Source organism: Rattus norvegicus, chromosome 13 (assembly GCF_036323735.1).
Source record: "Rattus norvegicus strain BN/NHsdMcwi chromosome 13, GRCr8, whole genome shotgun sequence".
Lineage (NCBI taxonomy): Eukaryota > Metazoa > Chordata > Mammalia > Rodentia > Muridae > Rattus > Rattus norvegicus.
In genome coordinates, this window is record NC_086031.1 from 22,235,458 (window position 1) to 22,256,852 (window position 21,395).

A 21,395-nucleotide genomic window follows, 5' to 3' on the forward strand; every position below is an offset into this window, starting at 1 on the left:
CTTGGAAGAAATTATTTAAGATGCATAGAAAGAACTGTAAAAAATTCAAATTAAGCAATAATGTTCTTCCCTATATTATAGACAAATAAAATGATAAAGGTTACCGCAGAAATGTTTATAGACTATTATTATTTAAAATATACTAGCAGAATACTTCCTTTTTAGAGGATTTGGACACAGTAATAGTCATTATAAGAGAATAAAGCAAAGGGAATGGAGGGAGGGTATCCTGCCTGGGAACTGATAGTGAGCAATACACTGTAAGACAGAAAGAAAGTGTTCTGATGCAATAAAACCATGTATGTACTGCTACATTATCTGTTTGGAGCAGCGATTTTCCCTGTGGGTCACAGTGCCTCTGAAGGTTCAAATCATACTTTCATAAGACCATCAGAAAATAGATATATTTATGATTCATAACAGTATGAAAATTAGTCATAAGGTAGCTACAGGAATAATTTTATGGTTGAGGTCATTACATGGGGAACAGTACCAGTCTGCAATCCCACCAACAATGGAGGAGTGTTCCTTTTTCTCCACATCATTGCCAGCATCTACTGTCACCTGAGATTTTTATCTTTGCCATTCTGACTCGTGTGAGGTGGAATCTCAGGGTTGTTTTCATTTGTCTAACTTCTTGAGTTCTTTGTATATTTTGGATATAAGCCCTCTATCAGATGTAGGATTAGTAAAGATCTTTTCCCAATCTGTTGTTTGTCCTAATGACAGTGTCCTGTGCCTTACAGAAGCTTTGCAGTTTTATGAGGTCCCATTTGTCAATTCTTGATCTTAGAGCATAAGCCATTGGTGTTTTGTTCAGGAAATTTTTTCCAGTGCCCATGTGTTCCAGATGCTTCCCTAGTTTTTCTTCTATTAGTTTGAGTGTGTCTGGTTTGATGTGGAGGTCCTTGATCCACTTGGACTTAAGCTTTGTACAGGGTGATAAGCATGGATCGATCTGCATTCTTCTACATGCTGACCTCCAGTTGAACCAGCACCATTTGCTGAAAATGCTCTTTTTTCCACTGGATGGTTTTAGCTCCCTTGTTAATATCAAGTGTCCATAGGTATGTGGGTTCATTTCTGGTCTTCGATTCTATTCCATTGATCTACCTGCCTGTCTCTGTACCAATACCATACAGTTTTTATCACTATTGCTCTGTAATACTGCTTGAGGTCAGGGATGGTGATTCCCCCAGAAGTTCTTTTATTGTTGAGAATATTTTTCATTATCCTGAGTTTTTTGTTATTCTAAATGAATTTGCAAATTGCTCTTTGTAAATCTATGAAGAATTGAGTTGGAATTTTGATGGGGTTTGCTTGAATCTGTAGATTGTTTTTGGCAAAATGAGCATTGTTACAACATTAATCCTGCCAATCCATGAGCTTTGGAGGCCTTTCCATCTTCTGAGATCTTCAATTTTTTTCTTCAGAGACTTGAAGTTCATGTCATACAGATCTTTCACTTGCTTGGTTAGAGTCACACCAATATATTTTATATTATTTGTGACTATTGTGTCATTTCCTTAATTTCTTTCTCAGCCTGTTTATCATTTCAGTAGAGGAAGGCTACTGATTTGAATTAATTTTATATCCAGCCACTTTGCTGAAGTTGTTTATCAGATTTAGGAGTTCTCTGGTGGAATTTTTGGGGTCACTTAAGTATACTAGCATATCATCTGCAAATGGTGCTATTTTGATTTCTTCCTTTCCAATTTATATCCCTTTGACCTCTTTTTGTTATCTGATTGCTCTGGCTAGGACTTGGAGTACTATATTGAACACGTAGGGCAGCCTTGTCTAGACCCTGATTTTAGTGAGATTGCTCCAAATTTCTCACCAGTTAGTTTTATGTTGGCTACTGGTTTGCTGTATATTGCTTTGACTATGTTAAGGTATGGGCCTTGAATTCCTGATCTTCCCAGGACTTTTAACATGAAGAGGTATTGAATTTTGTCAAATGCTTTTTCAGCATTTAATGAGATCATCATGTGGTTTTCTTTGAGTTTGTTTATATAGTGGATTACCTCGGTATATTTCTGTATATTGAACCATCCCTACATCTCTGGAATGAAGCCTACTTGATTATGATGGATAATCATTTTGATGTGTTCTTGGATTCAGTTTGCGAGAATTTTCTTAAATATTTTTGCATCGATATTCGTAAGGGAAACTGGTCTAAAGTTTTCTTTCTTCGTTGTGTCTTCGTATGGTTTAGATATAAGCATAATTGTGGCTTCATAGAAGGAATTGTGTAGTGTTCCTTCTGTTTCTATATTGTGGAATAGTTTGGAGAATATTGGTATTGCATGTGTATGTGTGTATCTACTTGCATAAATTTATGTGTCATGTATAATGAGATGCCTAGGAAGGCCAGAGGACATCAGATTCCCTGGACCTGGAGTTACAGGCCATTGTGAACCACCTGATACAGGCGCTAAGAGCTCAGCTCAGAACTTCCACAGGAGCAGCAAGCACTCCCAGCCTCCGAGCTGCCTCTCCAGGCTTGAAATAGTTTTCTAATAACCTATTCGAGAAGTATGTGCAATACTTACATTGGATAGTTATTTAAAAAACAGAAACATTATCATTAAGATTACAGAAGAACTTAAATTATTTATATGCATTTCTTTGTGCTTCTCTTAAGTTACAGAGCCACTGTTATCAATGTATCCTCTTAGCCACTGAAAACAACAGACACACCAGAAAATACAGGAAAAGGAAAGACAAAACACAACAGTTCACTTGGTCTTACACCTTCCATATCCTATGAACTCACTGTACATGATTGATTCAGGTTCTAAAGACTGTAGTCCTGGTAACTCATATGGTATCATCTGAATCTTTGTTACATCTGAACTTACCTTCCCTTCCCTCCTAGTGCCTCGTGGGATATCAGAATGAGACTTGATGATTAACAAGGAAGCATACGATGTCCATCCCACAAACCCAACTGCAACACTGATACCCAGAAACAGTCTGTCGTAAGTGTGATAATAGGACAATCCTCTCAGGGCCAGATCAATCAGCTCCTCACAGAGGGACACCTATGGGAACGAAGCATATACAGAACGTGTACAGTGAAATAGCAGAAGCCAAGCTTCTCCAACCAAGGAACTGGCATTCCATACAACAGACCATGGCAGCAGAGCAAGTGAGAAGCTGTACATGGGAGGCTTAGGAACAGACTGCAACTGTGAGGGCTTCTTGCAAATCATGAGAAAGTCTCAGAATAAAAAAGACTCCTTAATTTGGGAAGATAGAGCCTTCTAATGGAAATGATCTATGTTCTATGACATATTTTAAAGTAACTCATTATGTCAAAATGGTCCTCAGATGACACACACAGGAAATGAACATATATTCCAAATAACAGATATGCCCATATCTATACATATGTAAGCATGTGAGCATATAAATTATATTTTACTTTCATATCACATTATGCAAATCTACTATAAAATGTCACCAAAATAACAATGTTAGAGGAGAAGAATACGTTAGTGAGTTAGAGATGTAGTTCAGTGATACAGTGCTAGCCTAGTGTAGGAAATGCTCTGGGTCAAATACTACCAAAAAAAATGTCTAGGATTTAAAAGCATAATTAAAAATTATAAATGCAGACTAATAATTATAGGTAAAGATTATAGGTAACCTTTTAAAACAGAAGTAGAATTTTTAGTAGGCAAGGTGATACATGTATGTAATCCCAACTGCTTCCGAGGCTGTGCAAACCTGACACTAGCCTGGGTGACTGAGCAATTCTATTAAAAAAAAAAAAAAGTAAACAAATTAATAAATTAAATAAATAAAATAGGGTTGGGGATGCAGATCACTAAGAGAGTGTTTAATTAGCATGTACAGGACCCTATGCCCAATCCCCTGGAATGGAAACATAACACTATGCAATGCAAAGCAATGTAATACAGAAAACCAGTGAGGTAGAGGTGCTTAGAGTCAAAGCTTTAGCATGAATGTGGCCACATAAGTGGCAAATGTGGTACTCTACACCCTCACAAGAGGCTGATTAGGGACTCAAAATTTGTTTTTTCATTAAAAAAAAAAGGCAACACAGTTCCTTTCTTAAGCAATGCTAGAATACTGTACCCACGGGAAGTAAGGAGGAGTATGTCTGAGGCTAACAGTCCTCCTCAAGGAACCCGCAGCCTGCCTGATGTGCTCCCAGGTAGAGTTCACCGGACTCTGGTCCCTAGTGACTAGGTACTTACTACGTCATCAAATTTTTCTTGTTTTATGTAAGATCTTGCTTTTCTTAAAATGTCCAGCTGTTGAGAATCAGAGAGCAACCTACAAAAGAAAAAGAAAGAATAGGTTTAATGTTTCCTAACTTGGTTTCTTGCATTTCTTGCTAAATAAAGGCAGTTAAAAAACACTGAGAAAACAGAAAACAAAACCAAGTAAAAATAAAAAGAGAGGAAACATTCAGTTAAACTTTATTGTGGCTGGATATTTGATGGTCTCTAAGAAGAGATTATGGTTAAACTTCATTTTCTTCAACCCAGATTGATTTTTATTTTCAATTTTTTTTTCCTTTGGTAGTGCTAGGAATCAAACACAAAACCTTAGACATGGTAGTTACATGTCCCGCTGATGAGCTATACCCCAATCCCTGACACAAAGCTTCAAACACCATCTACATCTATGAAATCTATATAAACCATCATTCTAAAGAGACTTAAGGCCATGGAAAGAAACTGTGGAAAAAGTCAAGATAAGCATTAGACCCTGATTTCCATCTCTAAGACTTCCTGTGTGTGCTGGACATGAAGACTGGGCATCAGGTTGACACATGAGTTCACTTTTTATGCCTCACCCAAACAGGGTCTAGGAATCTACATTAGAGACGTGCTCTGGCTGAGTTTAACCAATGCTGGGAGCTAATGAGCTAGCTGAACCTATTCATTTTCACGCTACAATGTGTTCAGAAAATACTAAAAAAATCAAAACTTTGTAAACCCAAAGGCATTACTAACATTATAGAAAAAAAGGAAATATCAGAACAATCAACTTCATGATATGAATAAGAATGTATAAATGCAAATTTGACTATATACTGCTTAATTAAGCTTGCACTCCTAAAGTGAATCTCCTCACATCTAACAATGCATACAAAGTTACTGAAGGCTATTGAAGTGATATATGACAATACTGTGAAAATTACATTATGTCACTTGTCTTCTTTCTGACCGGTGGTTCCCCACCTCTGATGAGACTTAAGTAAATCTTTGTAACCTGAGGTGGGATGGCCTGAAATTCATTTATTTGAGACTCTTCTCTAGAAAATGAGCATAATTCCAAATCCTGTGATTAAAAAAAAAAAAAAAAGCAAAAATTCATGAACCAGAGAAGACTACCTAGAAACTTTCTTGCATTCTACAAGAAACACTGCTTAAGAATCTACAAAGAAATCAACAAGTTAGTCACCAGAGAATCAAATAACCCTATTAAAAAATGGGTTACAGACCCGGTGAGAGAGAGACCCAACCGCCTGGTCAGGTGGGCACTCCTGAGGCTGCAGAGCAGAAGAGACCACCAACACTGCTCACCCCTGCCCACATCCCTGGCCCAAGAGGAAACTGTATAAGGCCTCTGGGCTCCCGTGGGGGAGGGCCCAGGAGCGGCAGGACTTCTGCGCCTGAGACACCGCCGGATCCTGAAAGAAACAGACCGGATAAACAGTTCTCTGCACCCAAATCCCGTGGGAGGGAGAGCTAAACCTTCAGAGAGGCAGACAAGCCTGGGAAACCAGAAGAGACTGCTCCCTGCACACACATCTCGGACGCCAGAGGAAAAAGCCAAAGACCATCTGGAACCCTGGTGCACTGAAGCTCCCGGAAGGGGCGGCACAGGTCTTCCTGGTTGCTGCCGCTGCAGAGAGCCCCTGGGCAGCACCCCACGAGCGAACCTGAGCCTCGGGACCACAGGTAAGACCAAATTTTCTGCTGCAAGAAAGCTGCCTGGTGAACTCAAGACACAGGCCCACAGGAACAGCTGAAGACCTGTAGAGAGGAAAAACTACACGCCCGAAAGCAGAACACACTGTCCCCATAACTGACGGAAAGAGAGGAAAACAGGTCTACAGCACTCCTGACACACAGGCTTATAGGTCAGTCTACCCACTGTCAGAAATAGCAGAACAAAGTAACACTAGAGATAATCTGATGGCGAGAGGCAAGCGCAGGAACCCAAGCAACAGGAACCAAGACTGCATGCCATCATCGGAGCCCAATTCTCCCACCAAAACAAACATGGAATATCCAAACACACCAGAAAAGCAAGATCTAGTTTCAAAATCATATTTGATCATGATGCTGGAGGACTTCAAGAAAGACATGAACACACTTAGGGAAACACAGGAAATCATTAATAAACAAGTAGAAGCCTACAAAGAGGAATGGCAAAAATCCCTGAAAGAATTCCAGGAAAACACAATCAAACAGATGAAGGAATTAAAAATGGAAATAGAAGCAATCAAGAAAGAACACATGGAAACAACCCTGGATATAGAAAACCAGACCCGCGGATCCCGGCCCGCAGCGACCCGCGGATCCCGGCCCGCAGCAGCTCTCTGCTCCCAGACCCGGTGAGTGAGAGACCCAACCGCCTGGTCAGGTGGGCACTCCTGAGGCTGCAGAGCAGAAGAGACCACCAACACTGCTCACCCCTGCCCACATCCCTGGCCCAAGAGGAAACTGTATAAGGCCTCTGGGCTCCCGTGGGGGAGGGCCCAGGAGCGGCAGGACTTCTGCGCCTGAGACACCGCCGGATCCTGAAAGAAACAGACCGGATAAACAGTTCTCTGCACCCAAATCCCGTGGGAGGGAGAGCTAAACCTTCAGAGAGGCAGACAAGCCTGGGAAACCAGAAGAGACTGCTCCCTGCACACACATCTCGGACGCCAGAGGAAAAAGCCAAAGACCATCTGGAACCCTGGTGCACTGAAGCTCCCGGAAGGGGCGGCACAGGTCTTCCTGGTTGCTGCCGCTGCAGAGAGCCCCTGGGCAGCACCCCACGAGCGAACCTGAGCCTCGGGACCACAGGTAAGACCAAATTTTCTGCTGCAAGAAAGCTGCCTGGTGAACTCAAGACACAGGCCCACAGGAACAGCTGAAGACCTGTAGAGAGGAAAAACTACACGCCCGAAAGCAGAACACACTGTCCCCATAACTGACGGAAAGAGAGGAAAACAGGTCTACAGCACTCCTGACACACAGGCTTATAGGTCAGTCTACCCACTGTCAGAAATAGCAGAACAAAGTAACACTAGAGATAATCTGATGGCGAGAGGCAAGCGCAGGAACCCAAGCAACAGGAACCAAGACTGCATGCCATCATCGGAGCCCAATTCTCCCACCAAAACAAACATGGAATATCCAAACACACCAGAAAAGCAAGATCTAGTTTCAAAATCATATTTGATCATGATGCTGGAGGACTTCAAGAAAGACATGAACACACTTAGGGAAACACAGGAAATCATTAATAAACAAGTAGAAGCCTACAAAGAGGAATGGCAAAAATCCCTGAAAGAATTCCAGGAAAACACAATCAAACAGATGAAGGAATTAAAAATGGAAATAGAAGCAATCAAGAAAGAACACATGGAAACAACCCTGGATATAGAAAACCAAAAGAAGAGACAAGGAGCTGTAGATACAAGCTTCACCAACAGAATACAAGAGATGGAAGAGAGAATCTCAGGAGCAGAAGATTCCATAGAAATCATTGACTCAACTGTCAAAGATAATGTAAAGCGGAAAAAGCTACTGGTCCAAAACATACAGGAAATCCAGGACTCAATGAGAAGATCAAACCTAAGGATAATAGGTATAGAAGAGAGTGAAGACTCCCAGCTCAAAGGACCAGTAAATATCTTCAACAAAATCATAGAAGAAAACTTCCCTAACCTAAAAAAAGAGATACCCATAGGCATACAAGAAGCCTACAGAACTCCAAATAGATTGGACCAGAAAAGAAACACCTCCCGTCACATAATTGTCAAAACACCAAACGCACAAAATAAAGAAAGAATATTAAAAGCAGTAAGGGAAAAAGGTCAAGTAACATATAAAGGGAGACCTATCAGAATCACACCAGACTTCTCGCCAGAAACTATGAAGGCCAGAAGATCCTGGACTGATGTCATACAGACCCTAAGAGAACACAAATGCCAGCCCAGGTTACTGTATCCAGCAAAACTCTCAATTAACATTGATGGAGAAACCAAGATATTCCATGACAAAACCAAATTTACACAATATCTTTCTACAAATCCAGCACTACAAAGGATAATAAATGGTAAAGCCCAACATAAGGAGGCAAGCTATACCCTAGAAGAAGCAAGAAACTAATCGTCTTGGCAACAAAACAAAGAGAATGAAAGCACACAAACATAACCTTACATCCAAATATGAATATAACGGGAAGCAATAATCACTATTCCTTAATATCTCTCAATATCAATGGCCTCAACTCCCCAATAAAAAGACATAGATTAACAAACTGGATACGCAACGAGGACCCTGCATTCTGCTGCCTACAGGAAACACACCTCAGAGACAAAGACAGACACTACCTCAGAGTGAAAGGCTGGAAAACAACTTTCCAAGCAAATGGTCAGAAGAAGCAAGCTGGAGTAGCCATTCTAATATCAAATAAAATCAATTTCCAACTAAAAGTCATCAAAAAAGATAAGGAAGGACACTTCATATTCATCAAAGGAAAGATCCACCAAGATGAACTCTCAATCCTAAATATCTATGCCCCAAATACAAGGGCACCTACATACATAAAAGAAACCTTACTAAAGCTCAAAACACACATTGCACCTCACACAATAATAGTGGGAGATTTTAACACCCCACTCTCATCAATGGACAGATCATGGAAACAGAAATTAAACAGTGATGTCGACAGACTAAGAGAAGTCATGAGCCAAATGGACTTAACGGATATTTATAGAACATTCTATCCTAAAGCAAAAGGATATACCTTCTTCTCAGCTCCTCATGGTACTTTCTCCAAAATTGACCATATAATTGGTCAAAAAACGGGCCTCAACAGGTACAAAAAGATAGAAATAATCCCATGCGTGCTATCAGACCACCACGGCCTAAAACTGGTCTTCAATAACAATAAGGGAAGAATGCCCACATATACGTGGAAATTGAACAATGCTCTACTCAATGATAACCTGGTCAAGGAAGAAATAAAGAAAGAAATTAAAAACTTCTTAGAATTTAATGAAAATGAGGATACAACATACTCAAACTTATGGGACACAATGAAAGCTGTGCTAAGAGGAAAACTCATAGCGCTGAGTGCCTGCAGAAAGAAACAGGAAAGAGCATATGTCAGCAGCTTGACAGCACACCTAAAAGCTCTAGAACAAAAAGAAACAAATACACCCAGGAGGAGTAGAAGGCAGGAAATAATCAAACTCAGAGCTGAAATCAACCAAGTAGAAACAAAAAGGGCCATAGAAAGAATCAACAGGACCAAAAGTTGGTTCTTTGAGAAAATCAACAAGATAGATAAACCCTTAGCCAGACTAACGAGAGGACACAGAGAGTGCGTCCAAATTAACAAAATCAGAAATGAAAAGGGAGACATAACTACAGATTCAGAGGAAATTCAAAAAATCATCAGATCTTACTATAAAAACCTATATTCAACAAAATTTGAAAATCTTCAGGAAATGGACAATTTCCTAGACAGATACCAGGTATCAAAGTTAAATCAGGAACAGATAAACCAGTTAAACAACCCCATAACTCCTAAGGAAATAGAAGCAGTCATTAAAGGTCTCCCAACCAAAAAGAGCCCAGGTCCAGATGGGTTTAGTGCAGAATTCTATCAAACCTTCATAGAAGACCTCATACCAATATTATCCAAACTATTCCACAAAATTGAAACAGATGGAGCCCTACCAAATTCCTTCTACGAAGCTACAATTACTCTTATACCTAAACCACACAAAGACACAACAAAGAAAGAGAACTTCAGACCAATTTCCCTTATGAATATCGACGCAAAAATACTCAATAAAATTCTGGCAAACCGAATTCAAGAGCACATCAAAACAATCATCCACCATGATCAAGTAGGCTTCATCCCAGGCATGCAGGGATGGTTTAATATACGGAAAACCATCAACGTGATCCATTATATAAACAAACTGAAAGAACAGAACCACATGATCATTTCATTAGATGCTGAGAAAGCATTTGACAAAATTCAACACCCCTTCATGATAAAAGTCCTGGAAAGAATAGGAATTCAAGGCCCATACCTAAACATAGTAAAAGCCATATACAGCAAACCAGTTGCTAACATTAAACTAAATGGAGAGAAACTTGAAGCAATCCCACTAAAATCAGGGACTAGACAAGGCTGCCCACTCTCTCCCTACTTATTCAATATAGTTCTTGAAGTTCTAGCCAGAGCAATCAGACAACAAAAGGAGATCAAAGGGATACAGATCGGAAAAGAAGAGGTCAAAATATCACTATTTGCAGATGATATGATAGTATATTTAAGTGATCCCAAAAGTTCCACCAGAGAACTACTAAAGCTGATAAACAACTTCAGCAAAGTGGCTGGGTATAAAATTAACTCAAATAAATCAGTTGCCTTCCTCTATACAAAAGAAAAACAAGCCGAGAAAGAAATTAGGGAAACGACACCCTTCATAATAGACCCAAATAATATAAAGTCCCTCGGTGTGACTTTAACCAAGCAAGTAAAAGATCTGTACAATAAGAACTTCAAGACACTGAAGAAAGAAATTGAAAAAGACCTCAGAAGATGGAAAGATCTCCCATGCTCATGGATTGGCAGGATTAATATAGTAAAAATGGCCATTTTACCAAAAGCGATCTACAGATTCAATGCAATCCCCATCAAAATACCAATCCAATTCTTCAAAGAGTTAGACAGAACAATCTGCAAATTCATCTGGAATAACAAAAAACCCAGGATAGCTAAAACTATCCTCAACAATAAAAGGACTTCAGGGGGAATCACTATCCCTGAACTCAAGCAGTATTACAGAGCAATAGTGATAAAAACTGCATGGTATTGGTACAGAGACAGACAGATAGACCAATGGAATAGAATTGAAGACCCAGAAATGAACCCACACACCTATGGTCACTTGATTTTTGACAAAGGAGCCAAAACCATCCATTGGAAAAAAGATAGCATTTTCAGCAAATGGTGCTGGTTCAACTGGAGGGCAACATGTAGAAGAATGCAGATCGATCCATGCTTATCACCCTGTACAAAGCTTAAGTCCAAGTGGATCAAGGACCTCCACATCAAACCAGACACACTCAAACTAATAGAAGAAAAACTAGGGAAGCATCTGGAACACATGGGCACTGGAAAAAATTTCCTGAACAAAACACCAATGGCTTATGCTCTAAGATCAAGAATTGACAAATGGGATCTCATAAAACTGCAAAGCTTCTGTAAGGCAAAGGACACTGTGGTTAGGACAAAACGGCAACCAACAGATTGGGAAAAGATCTTTACCAACCCTACAACAGATAGAGGCCTTATATCCAAAATATACAAAGAACTCAAGAAGTTAGACCGCAGGGAAACAAATAACCCTATTAAAAAATGGGGTTCAAAGCTAAACAAAGAATTCACAGCTGAGGAATGCCGAATGGCTGAGAAACACCTAAAGAAATGTTCAACATCTTTAGTCATAAGGGAAATGCAAATCAAAACAACCCTGAGATTTCACCTCACACCAGTGCGATTGGCTAAGATCAAAAACTCAGGTGACAGCAGATGCTGGCGAGGATGTGGAGAAAGAGGAACACTCCTCCATTGTTGGTGGGATTGCAGACTGGTAAAACCATTCTGGAAATCAGTCTGGAGGTTCCTCAGAAAATTGGACATTGAACTGCCTGAGGATCCAGCTATACCTCTCTTGGGCATATACCCAAAAGATGCCTCAACATATAAAAGAGACACGTGCTCCACTATGTTCATTGCAGCCTTATTTATAATAGCCAGAAAATGGAAAGAACCCAGATGCCCTTCAACAGAGGAATGGATACAGAAAATGTGGTACATCTACACAATGGAATATTACTCAGCTATCAAAAACAACGAGTTTATGAAATTCGTAGGCAAATGGTTGGAACTGGAAAATATCATCCTGAGTGAACTAACCCAATCACAGAAAGACATACATGGTATGCACTCATTGATAAGTGGCTATTAGCCCAAATGCTTGAATTACCCTAGATCCCTAGAACAAACGAAACTCAAGACGGATGATCAAAATGTGAATGCTTCACTCCTTCTTTAAATGAGGAAAAAGAATACCCTTGGCAGGGAAGGGAGAGGCAAAGATTAAAACAGAGACTGAAGGAACACCCATTCAGAGCCTGTCCCACATTTGGCCCATACATATACAGCCACCCAATTGGACTAGATGGATGAAGCAAAGAAGTGCAGACCGACAGGAGCCGGATGTAGATCGCTCCTGAGAGACACAGCCAGAATACAGCAAATACAGAGGCGAATGCCAGCAGCAAACCACTGAACTGAGAATAGGTCCCCTATTGAAGGAATCAGAGAAAGAACTGGAAGAGCTTGAAGGGGCTCGAGACCCCAAAAGTACAACAATGCCAAGCAACCAGAGCCTCCAGGGACTAAGCCACTACCTAAAGACTATACATGGACTGACCCTGGACTCTGACCCCATAGGTAGCAATGAATATACTAGTAAGAGCACCAGTGGAAGGGGAAGCCCTGGTTCCTGCTAAGACTGAACCCCCAGTGAACTAGTCTATGGGGGGAGGGCGGCAATGGTGGGAGGGTTGGGAGGGGAACACCCATAAGGAAGGGGAGGGGGGAGGGGGATGTTTGCCCGGAAACCGGGAAAGGGAATAACACTCGAAATGTATATAAGAAATACTCAAGTTAATAAAAAAAAAAAAAAAAAAAAAAAAAAAAAAAAAAGAAAGAAAACCAAAAGAAGAGACAAGGAGCTGTAGATACAAGCTTCACCAACAGAATACAAGAGATGGAAGAGAGAATCTCAGGAGCAGAAGATTCCATAGAAATCATTGACTCAACTGTCAAAGATAATGTAAAGCGGAAAAAGCTACTGGTCCAAAACATACAGGAAATCCAGGACTCAATGAGAAGATCAAACCTAAGGATAATAGGTATAGAAGAGAGTGAAGACTCCCAGCTCAATGGACCAGTAAATATCTTCAACAAAATCATAGAAGAAAACTTCCCTAACCTAAAAAAAGAGATACCCATAGGCATACAAGAAGCCTACAGAACTCCAAATAGATTGGACCAGAAAAGAAACACCTCCCGTCACATAATTGTCAAAACACCAAACGCACAAAATAAAGAAAGACTATTAAAAGCAGTAAGGGAAAAAGGTCAAGTAACATATAAAGGGAGACCTATCAGAATCACACCAGACTTCTCGCCAGAAACTATGAAGGCCAGAAGATCTTGGACTGATGTCATACAGACCCTAAGAGAACACAAATGCCAGCCCAGGTTACTGTATCCAGCAAAACTCTCAATTAACATTGATGGAGAAACCAAGATATTCCATGACAAAACCAAATTTACACAATATCTTTCTACAAATCCAGCACTACAAAGGATAATAAATGGTAAAGCCCAACATAAGGAGGCAAGCTATACCCTAGAAGAAGCAAGAAACTAATCGTCTTGGCAACAAAACAAAGAGAATGAAAGCACACAAACATAACCTTACATCCAAATATGAATATAACGGGAAGCAATAATCACTATTCCTTAATATCTCTCAATATCAATGGCCTCAACTCCCCAATAAAAAGACATAGATTAACAAACTGGATACGCAACGAGGACCCTGCATTCTGCTGCCTACAGGAAACACACCTCAGAGACAAAGACAGACACTACCTCAGAGTGAAAGGCTGGAAAACAACTTTCCAAGCAAATGGTCAGAAGAAGCAAGCTGGAGTAGCCATTCTAATATCAAATAAAATCAATTTCCAACTAAAAGTCATCAAAAAAGATAAGGAAGGACACTTCATATTCATCAAAGGAAAGATCCACCAAGATGAACTCTCAATCCTAAATATCTATGCCCCAAATACAAGGGCACCTACATACATAAAAGAAACCTTACTAAAGCTCAAAACACACATTGCACCTCACACAATAATAGTGGGAGATTTTAACACCCCACTCTCATCAATGGACAGATCATGGAAACAGAAATTAAACAGTGATGTCGACAGACTAAGAGAAGTCATGAGCCAAATGGACTTAACGGATATTTATAGAACATTCTATCCTAAAGCAAAAGGATATACCTTCTTCTCAGCTCCTCATGGTACTTTCTCCAAAATTGACCATATAATTGGTCAAAAAACGGGCCTCAACAGGTACAAAAAGATAGAAATAATCCCATGCGTGCTATCAGACCACCACGGCCTAAAACTGGTCTTCAATAACAATAAGGGAAGAATGCCCACATATACGTGGAAATTGAACAATGCTCTACTCAATGATAACCTGGTCAAGGAAGAAATAAAGAAAGAAATTAAAAACTTCTTAGAATTTAATGAAAATGAGGATACAACATACTCAAACTTATGGGACACAATGAAAGCTGTGCTAAGAGGAAAACTCATAGCGCTGAGTGCCTGCAGAAAGAAACAGGAAAGAGCATATGTCAGCAGCTTGACAGCACACCTAAAAGCTCTAGAACAAAAAGAAACAAATACACCCAGGAGGAGTAGAAGGCAGGAAATAATCAAACTCAGAGCTGAAATCAACCAAGTAGAAACAAAAAGGGCCATAGAAAGAATCAACAGGACCAAAAGTTGGTTCTTTGAGAAAATCAACAAGATAGATAAACCCTTAGCCAGACTAACGAGAGGACACAGAGAGTGCGTCCAAATTAACAAAATCAGAAATGAAAAGGGAGACATAACTACAGATTCAGAGGAAATTCAAAAAATCATCAGATCTTACTATAAAAACCTATATTCAACAAAATTTGAAAATCTTCAGGAAATGGACAATTTCCTAGACAGATACCAGGTATCAAAGTTAAATCAGGAACAGATAAACCAGTTAAACAACCCCATAACTCCTAAGGAAATAGAAGCAGTCATTAAAGGTCTCCCAACCAAAAAGAGCCCAGGTCCAGATGGGTTTAGTGCAGAATTCTATCAAACCTTCATAGAAGACCTCATACCAATATTATCCAAACTATTCCACAAAATTGAAACAGATGGAGCCCTACCAAATTCCTTCTACGAAGCTACAATTACTCTTATACCTAAACCACACAAAGACACAACAAAGAAAGAGAACTTCAGACCAATTTCCCTTATGAATATCGACGCAAAAATACTCAATAAAATTCTGGCAAACCGAATTCAAGAGCACATCAAAACAATCATCCACCATGATCAAGTAGGCTTCATCCCAGGCATGCAGGGATGGTTTAATATACGGAAAACCATCAACGTGATCCATTATATAAACAAACTGAAAGAACAGAACCACATGATCATTTCATTAGATGCTGAGAAAGCATTTGACAAAATTCAGCACCCCTTCATGATAAAAGTCCTGGAAAGAATAGGAATTCAAGGCCCATACCTAAACATAGTAAAAGCCATATACAGCAAACCAGTTGCTAACATTAAACTAAATGGAGAGAAACTTGAAGCAATCCCACTAAAATCAGGGACTAGACAAGGCTGCCCACTCTCTCCCTACTTATTCAATATAGTTCTTGAAGTTCTAGCCAGAGCAATCAGACAACAAAAGGAGATCAAAGGGATACAGATCGGAAAAGAAGAGGTCAAAATATCACTATTTGCAGATGATATGATAGTATATTTAAGTGATCCCAAAAGTTCCACCAGAGAACTACTAAAGCTGATAAACAACTTCAGCAAAGTGGCTGGGTATAAAATTAACTCAAATAAATCAGTTGCCTTCCTCTATACAAAAGAGAAACAAGCCGAGAAAGAAATTAGGGAAACGACACCCTTCATAATAGACCCAAATAATATAAAGTACCTCGGTGTGACTTTAACCAAGCAAGTAAAAGATCTGTACAATAAGAACTTCAAGACACTGAAGAAAGAAATTGAAGAAGACCTCAGAAGATGGAAAGATCTCCCATGCTCATGGATTGGCAGGATTAATATAGTAAAAATGGCCATTTTACCAAAAGCGATCTACAGATTCAATGCAATCCCCATCAAAATACCAATCCAATTCTTCAAAGAGTTAGACAGAACAATTTGCAAATTCATCTGGAATAACAAAAAACCCAGGATAGCTAAAACTATCCTCAACAATAAAAGGACTTTAGGGGGAATCACTATCCCTGAACTCAAGCAGTATTACAGAGCAATAGTGATAAAAACTGCATGGTATTGGTACAGAGACAGACAGATAGACCAATGGAATAGAATTGAAGACCCAGAAATGAACCCACACACCTATGGTCACTTGATTTTTGACAAAGGAGCCAAAACCATCCATTGGAAAAAAGATAGCATTTTCAGCAAATGGTGCTGGTTCAACTGGAGGGCAACATGTAGAAGAATGCAGATCGATCCATGCTTATCACCCTGTACAAAGCTTAAGTCCAAGTGGATCAAGGACCTCCACATCAAACCAGACACACTCAAACTAATAGAAGAAAAACTAGGGAAGCATCTGGAACACATGGGCACTGGAAAAAATTTCCTGAACAAAACACCAATGGCTTATGCTCTAAGATCAAGAATTGACAAATGGGATCTCATAAAACTGCAAAGCTTCTGTAAGGCAAAGGACACTGTGGTTAGGACAAAACGGCAACCAACAGATTGGGAAAAGATCTTTACCAACCCTACAACAGATAGAGGCCTTATATCCAAAATATACAAAGAACTCAAGAAGTTAGACCGCAGGGAAACAAATAACCCTATTAAAAAATGGGGTTCAGAGCTAAACAAAGAATTCACAGCTGAGGAATGCCGAATGGCTGAGAAACACCTAAAGAAATGTTCAACATCTTTAGTCATAAGGGAAATGCAAATCAAAACAACCCTGAGATTTCACCTCACACCAGTGAGAATGGCTAAGATCAAAAACTCAGGTGACAGCAGATGCTGGCGAGGATGTGGAGAAAGAGGAACACTCCTCCATTGTTGGTGGGATTGCAGACTGGTAAAACCATTCTGGAAATCAGTCTGGAGGTTCCTCAGAAAATTGGACATTGAACTGCCTGAGGATCCAGCTATACCTCTCTTGGGCATATACCCAAAAGATGCCTCAACATATAAAAGAGACACGTGCTCCACTATGTTCATTGCAGCCTTATTTATAATAGCCAGAAAATGGAAAGAACCCAGATGCCCTTCAACAGAGGAATGGATACAGAAAATGTGGTACATCTACACAATGGAATATTACTCAGCTATCAAAAACAACGAGTTTATGAAATTCGTAGGCAAATGGTTGGAACTGGAAAATATCATCCTGAGTGAACTAACCCAATCACAGAAAGACATACATGGTATGCACTCATTGATAAGTGGCTATTAGCCCAAATGCTTGAATTACCCTAGATCGCTAGAACAAACGAACCTCAAGACGGATGATCAAAATGTGAATGCTTCACTCCTTCTTTAAATGAGGAAAAAGAATACCCTTGGCAGGGATGGGAGAGGCAAAGATTAAAACAGAGACTGAAGGAACACCCATTCAGAGCCTGTCCCACATTTGGCCCATACATATACAGCCACCCAATTGGACTAGATGGATGAAGCAAAGAAGTGCAGACCGACAGGAGCCGGATGTAGATCGCTCCTGAGAGACACAGCCAGAATACAGCAAATACAGAGGCGAATGCCAGCAGCAAACCACTGAACTGAGAATAGGTCCCCTATTGAAGGAATCAGAGAAAGAACTGGAAGAGCTTGAAGGGGCTCGAGACCCCAAAAGTACAACAATGCCAAGCAACCAGAGCCTCCAGGGACTAAGCCACTACCTAAAGACTATACATGGACTGACCCTGGACTCTGACCCCATAGGTAGCAATGAATATACTAGTAAGAGCACCAGTGGAAGGGGAAGCCCTGGTTCCTGCTAAGACTGAACCCCCAGTGAACTAGTCTATGGGGGGAGGGCGGCAATGGTGGGAGGGTTGGGAGGGGAACACCCATAAGGAAGGGGAGGGGGGAGGGGGATGTTTGCCCGGAAACCGGGAAAGGGAATAACACTCGAAATGTATATAAGAAATACTCAAGTTAATAAAAAAAAAAAAAAAAAAAACAAAAAAAAACCAAAGGTCTCACAAAAAAAAAAAAAAAAAAAAAATGGGTTACAGAGGTAAACAAAGAATTCTCAGCTGAGGAGAATGGCTGAGAAGAACCTAAAGAATGTTCAACATCCTTAGTCATCAGGGAAATGCAAATCAAATCAACTGTGAGATTCCACCTCACACCAGTCAGAATGGCTAAGATCAAAAAACTCAGGTGACAAGAGATGCTGGCGAGGATGTGGAGAAAGAGGAACACTACTCCATTGTTGGTAGTATTGTAAGCTAGTACAACCACTCTGGAAATCAGTCTGGAGGTTCCTCAGAAAATTGGACATTGTACTACCTGAGAACCCAGCTATACCTCACTTGGGCATATACCCAAAAGATGCTTCAACATATAACAAAGGCAAATGCTCCACTATGTTCATAGCAGCCTTATTTATAATAGCCAGAAGCTGGAAAGAACCCAGATGCCCTTCAACAGAGGAATGGATACAGAAAATGTGGTATATTTACACAATGGAGTACTACTCAGCTATCAAAAACAATGACTTCATGAAATTCATAGGCAAATGGATGGAATTAGAAAATATCATCCTGGGGATTGGGGATTTAGCTCAGTGGTAGAGCGCTTGCCTAGGAAGTGCAAGGCCCTGGGTTCGGTTCCCAGCTCCGAAAAAAAAGAACCAAAAAAAAAAAAAGAAAATATCATCCTGAGTGAGATTAACTCACTCACAAAAGAACACACATGGTATGCACTCCCTGATAAGTATTATTAGCTCAAAAACTCGGATTACCCCAAGATACTACCCAGAGACCACATGAAGTTCAACAAGTAGGATGACCAAAGTGCGGATGCTCCAGTCCTTCTTAGAAGGGGAAACAAAAATATTCATAGGAGGAGATATGGAGACAAAGTTTGGAGCAGAGACTGAAAAAATGGCCATTCAGAGCCTGCCCCACTAGGGATCCAGTCCATATACATATAGCCATCAAACAAGACAATATTGCTGATGCCAAGAAGTGTATGCTGACAGGAACCTGATATAGCTGTCTCCTGAGAGGTTCTGCCAGAGCATGACAAATACAGAGGCCAATGCTCACAGCCATCCATTGAACTGAGAATGGGATCCCTATTGGAGGAATTAGAGAAAGGATTGAAGGAGTTGAAGGGTTTTGCAACTCCATAAGAACACAGTGCCAACCAACCAGAGTTCCCAGGGACTAAACCACCATCCAAGAGTACACATGGACTAACCCATAGCTCCAGCAGAGGTTGGCCTTGTTGAGCACCAATGTGAAGAGAAGCCCTTTGTCCTGCCAAGGCTGGACCCCCAGTATAGGGGAATGTCAGGGTGGGGAGGCAGGAAGGGGTAGGTGGCTGGGTGGGGGAACACCCTCATACAAGAAGTGGGAGGGAGAATGGGATAGGGGATAGCATTTGAAAAGTAAATAAAAAAACTATCCAATTAACAAAAAAGAATCTGTGTTGAGAGGCTGGAGACGTGATTCAGTGGTTAAGAGCACTTACTACTCCTCAGAGGACCCAAGTTCAATTCTCAGCATCCAGGTCCTGTGGCTCTCAATTGCCTGTAACTGCAATTCTGGACATCCAATGCCTTTGGATACACACACACACACACACACACACACACACACACACACACACACACACACACACACGATTAAAACAAACTGAAAAGAAAAACAACCTGCTCTAATTTTTAGGTCTCCCAGCTCTTTCAAACAAGGAGAACCCAATCAAGGGCTATCGTGTTTCTGATTGTGGGAGAACCCATCTCCCATGCCCACCCTCCAGAATACTTACTTAGATTTGTAAAGGAAAGGTGTCAAGAGGCAGAAATACAAAGAAAGTGAAAAAGTTACTTCAAAATATTGGTTTGGTCCCTTTGTCTATCACTAAACACTTGGAATGTTTTCCTAGAAGCTTTAGAAATTGAATTACTGAGCCAAGGGCACCAACATTTTTGTTGAGGGTTGTATCTAAACTGCCAAATTTAAAAAAAAAAAAAAAAAAAAGCCTTATAATAGTTGACCTCCTCTTCCTTGCTCTGACAAATTCTGGTCTTCATGAATTTTCACCACATTCTCCAACTTCTTTGTAATTATTACGGCTTCCTTAATCTACTAACCTACTACTTTGTTAACTCTACTTAATTAATTCTACCTAATCTACTACTTAATGTACAGTTCTACGCTCCACAGACTACTTCTATTATTTTTAATTCCTCAGAATCCCAGACATACATACATATAGACAGACATACATAGGCATGAGTGCACATGCGCACAGGAGCAAGTGCGCACACACACATGCACACACACCGTTTTCCATTTGTCATCTATCTTGCATTCACATCTGAGTTCTTGTCCATAAAGATCTTTATGCTTTCCAAATCAAATCTTTATGACCCATTCCAAATCTCTCCTCACACCATTAGCACTTTACTGTGGGTTAATAATCAGTTTATTCCCATTCAATTACATTTTAACTTCATGTGGGCCAAGATAATATCTTATACTTCCATTAATTTTCACAATAATACTTAGGAAAGTGCTAAGTACACAGAATGAATCAATAAATCTTAATGGATAAGATGCTATCACAGAGCCTGTTGTAGCACATGCCTATAGCTCTCAGGAGCAAAGGCAAAAGGATCTGAGATTTAGGGCCAGTTTAGGCTTCACAGCAGGTTTCAGGAAAGAATGAGCTACAGAGTGAAACTCTGGCATCTTTTTGTTTTGTTTATAAAGCTATCAAAATGCTGTAGGCCTGTACTCAGGAAGAAAATAAAAGAATGATATAGTCATATTGTCATTCTAAAAATACTTAAGATTTACAAATTAAGTAAGAAGATAAGAATTACAGAGGAAAGAGAAAACCAGTTTGAAGGAGAAGCATTTACAGCTCACCACAGTACCTCAGGGACACTCAGGTAAGGAACAATAGCTGGCGATAACAACATATGTTTAGTCATCCAGCAGTTGTGGAGATCTGTGCCATGGCTTATCTGGCTGGTCAGCATAACAGGAT

General features: G+C 40.2%; 1 protein-coding gene across 15 annotated transcripts in view; it reads right to left on the reverse strand.

Moving 5' to 3' along the window:
• Nucleotides 1–21,395, reverse strand: part of Pign (phosphatidylinositol glycan anchor biosynthesis, class N) — a 147,675-nt gene that overhangs the window by 61,788 nt on the left and 64,492 nt on the right. For all 15 annotated transcript variants that reach the window (XR_010056922.1, XM_063272414.1, XM_063272411.1 and 12 more), the window contains 2 exon segments: nt 4,230–4,308; nt 2,865–3,047 (listed from right to left, as the gene is read on the reverse strand). Coding sequence is in view for 14 of the 15 variants with exons in the window: in XM_063272414.1 (XP_063128484.1) it covers nt 2,865–3,047; nt 4,230–4,308 (262 nt within the window). In the remaining variant the exon portion in view is untranslated.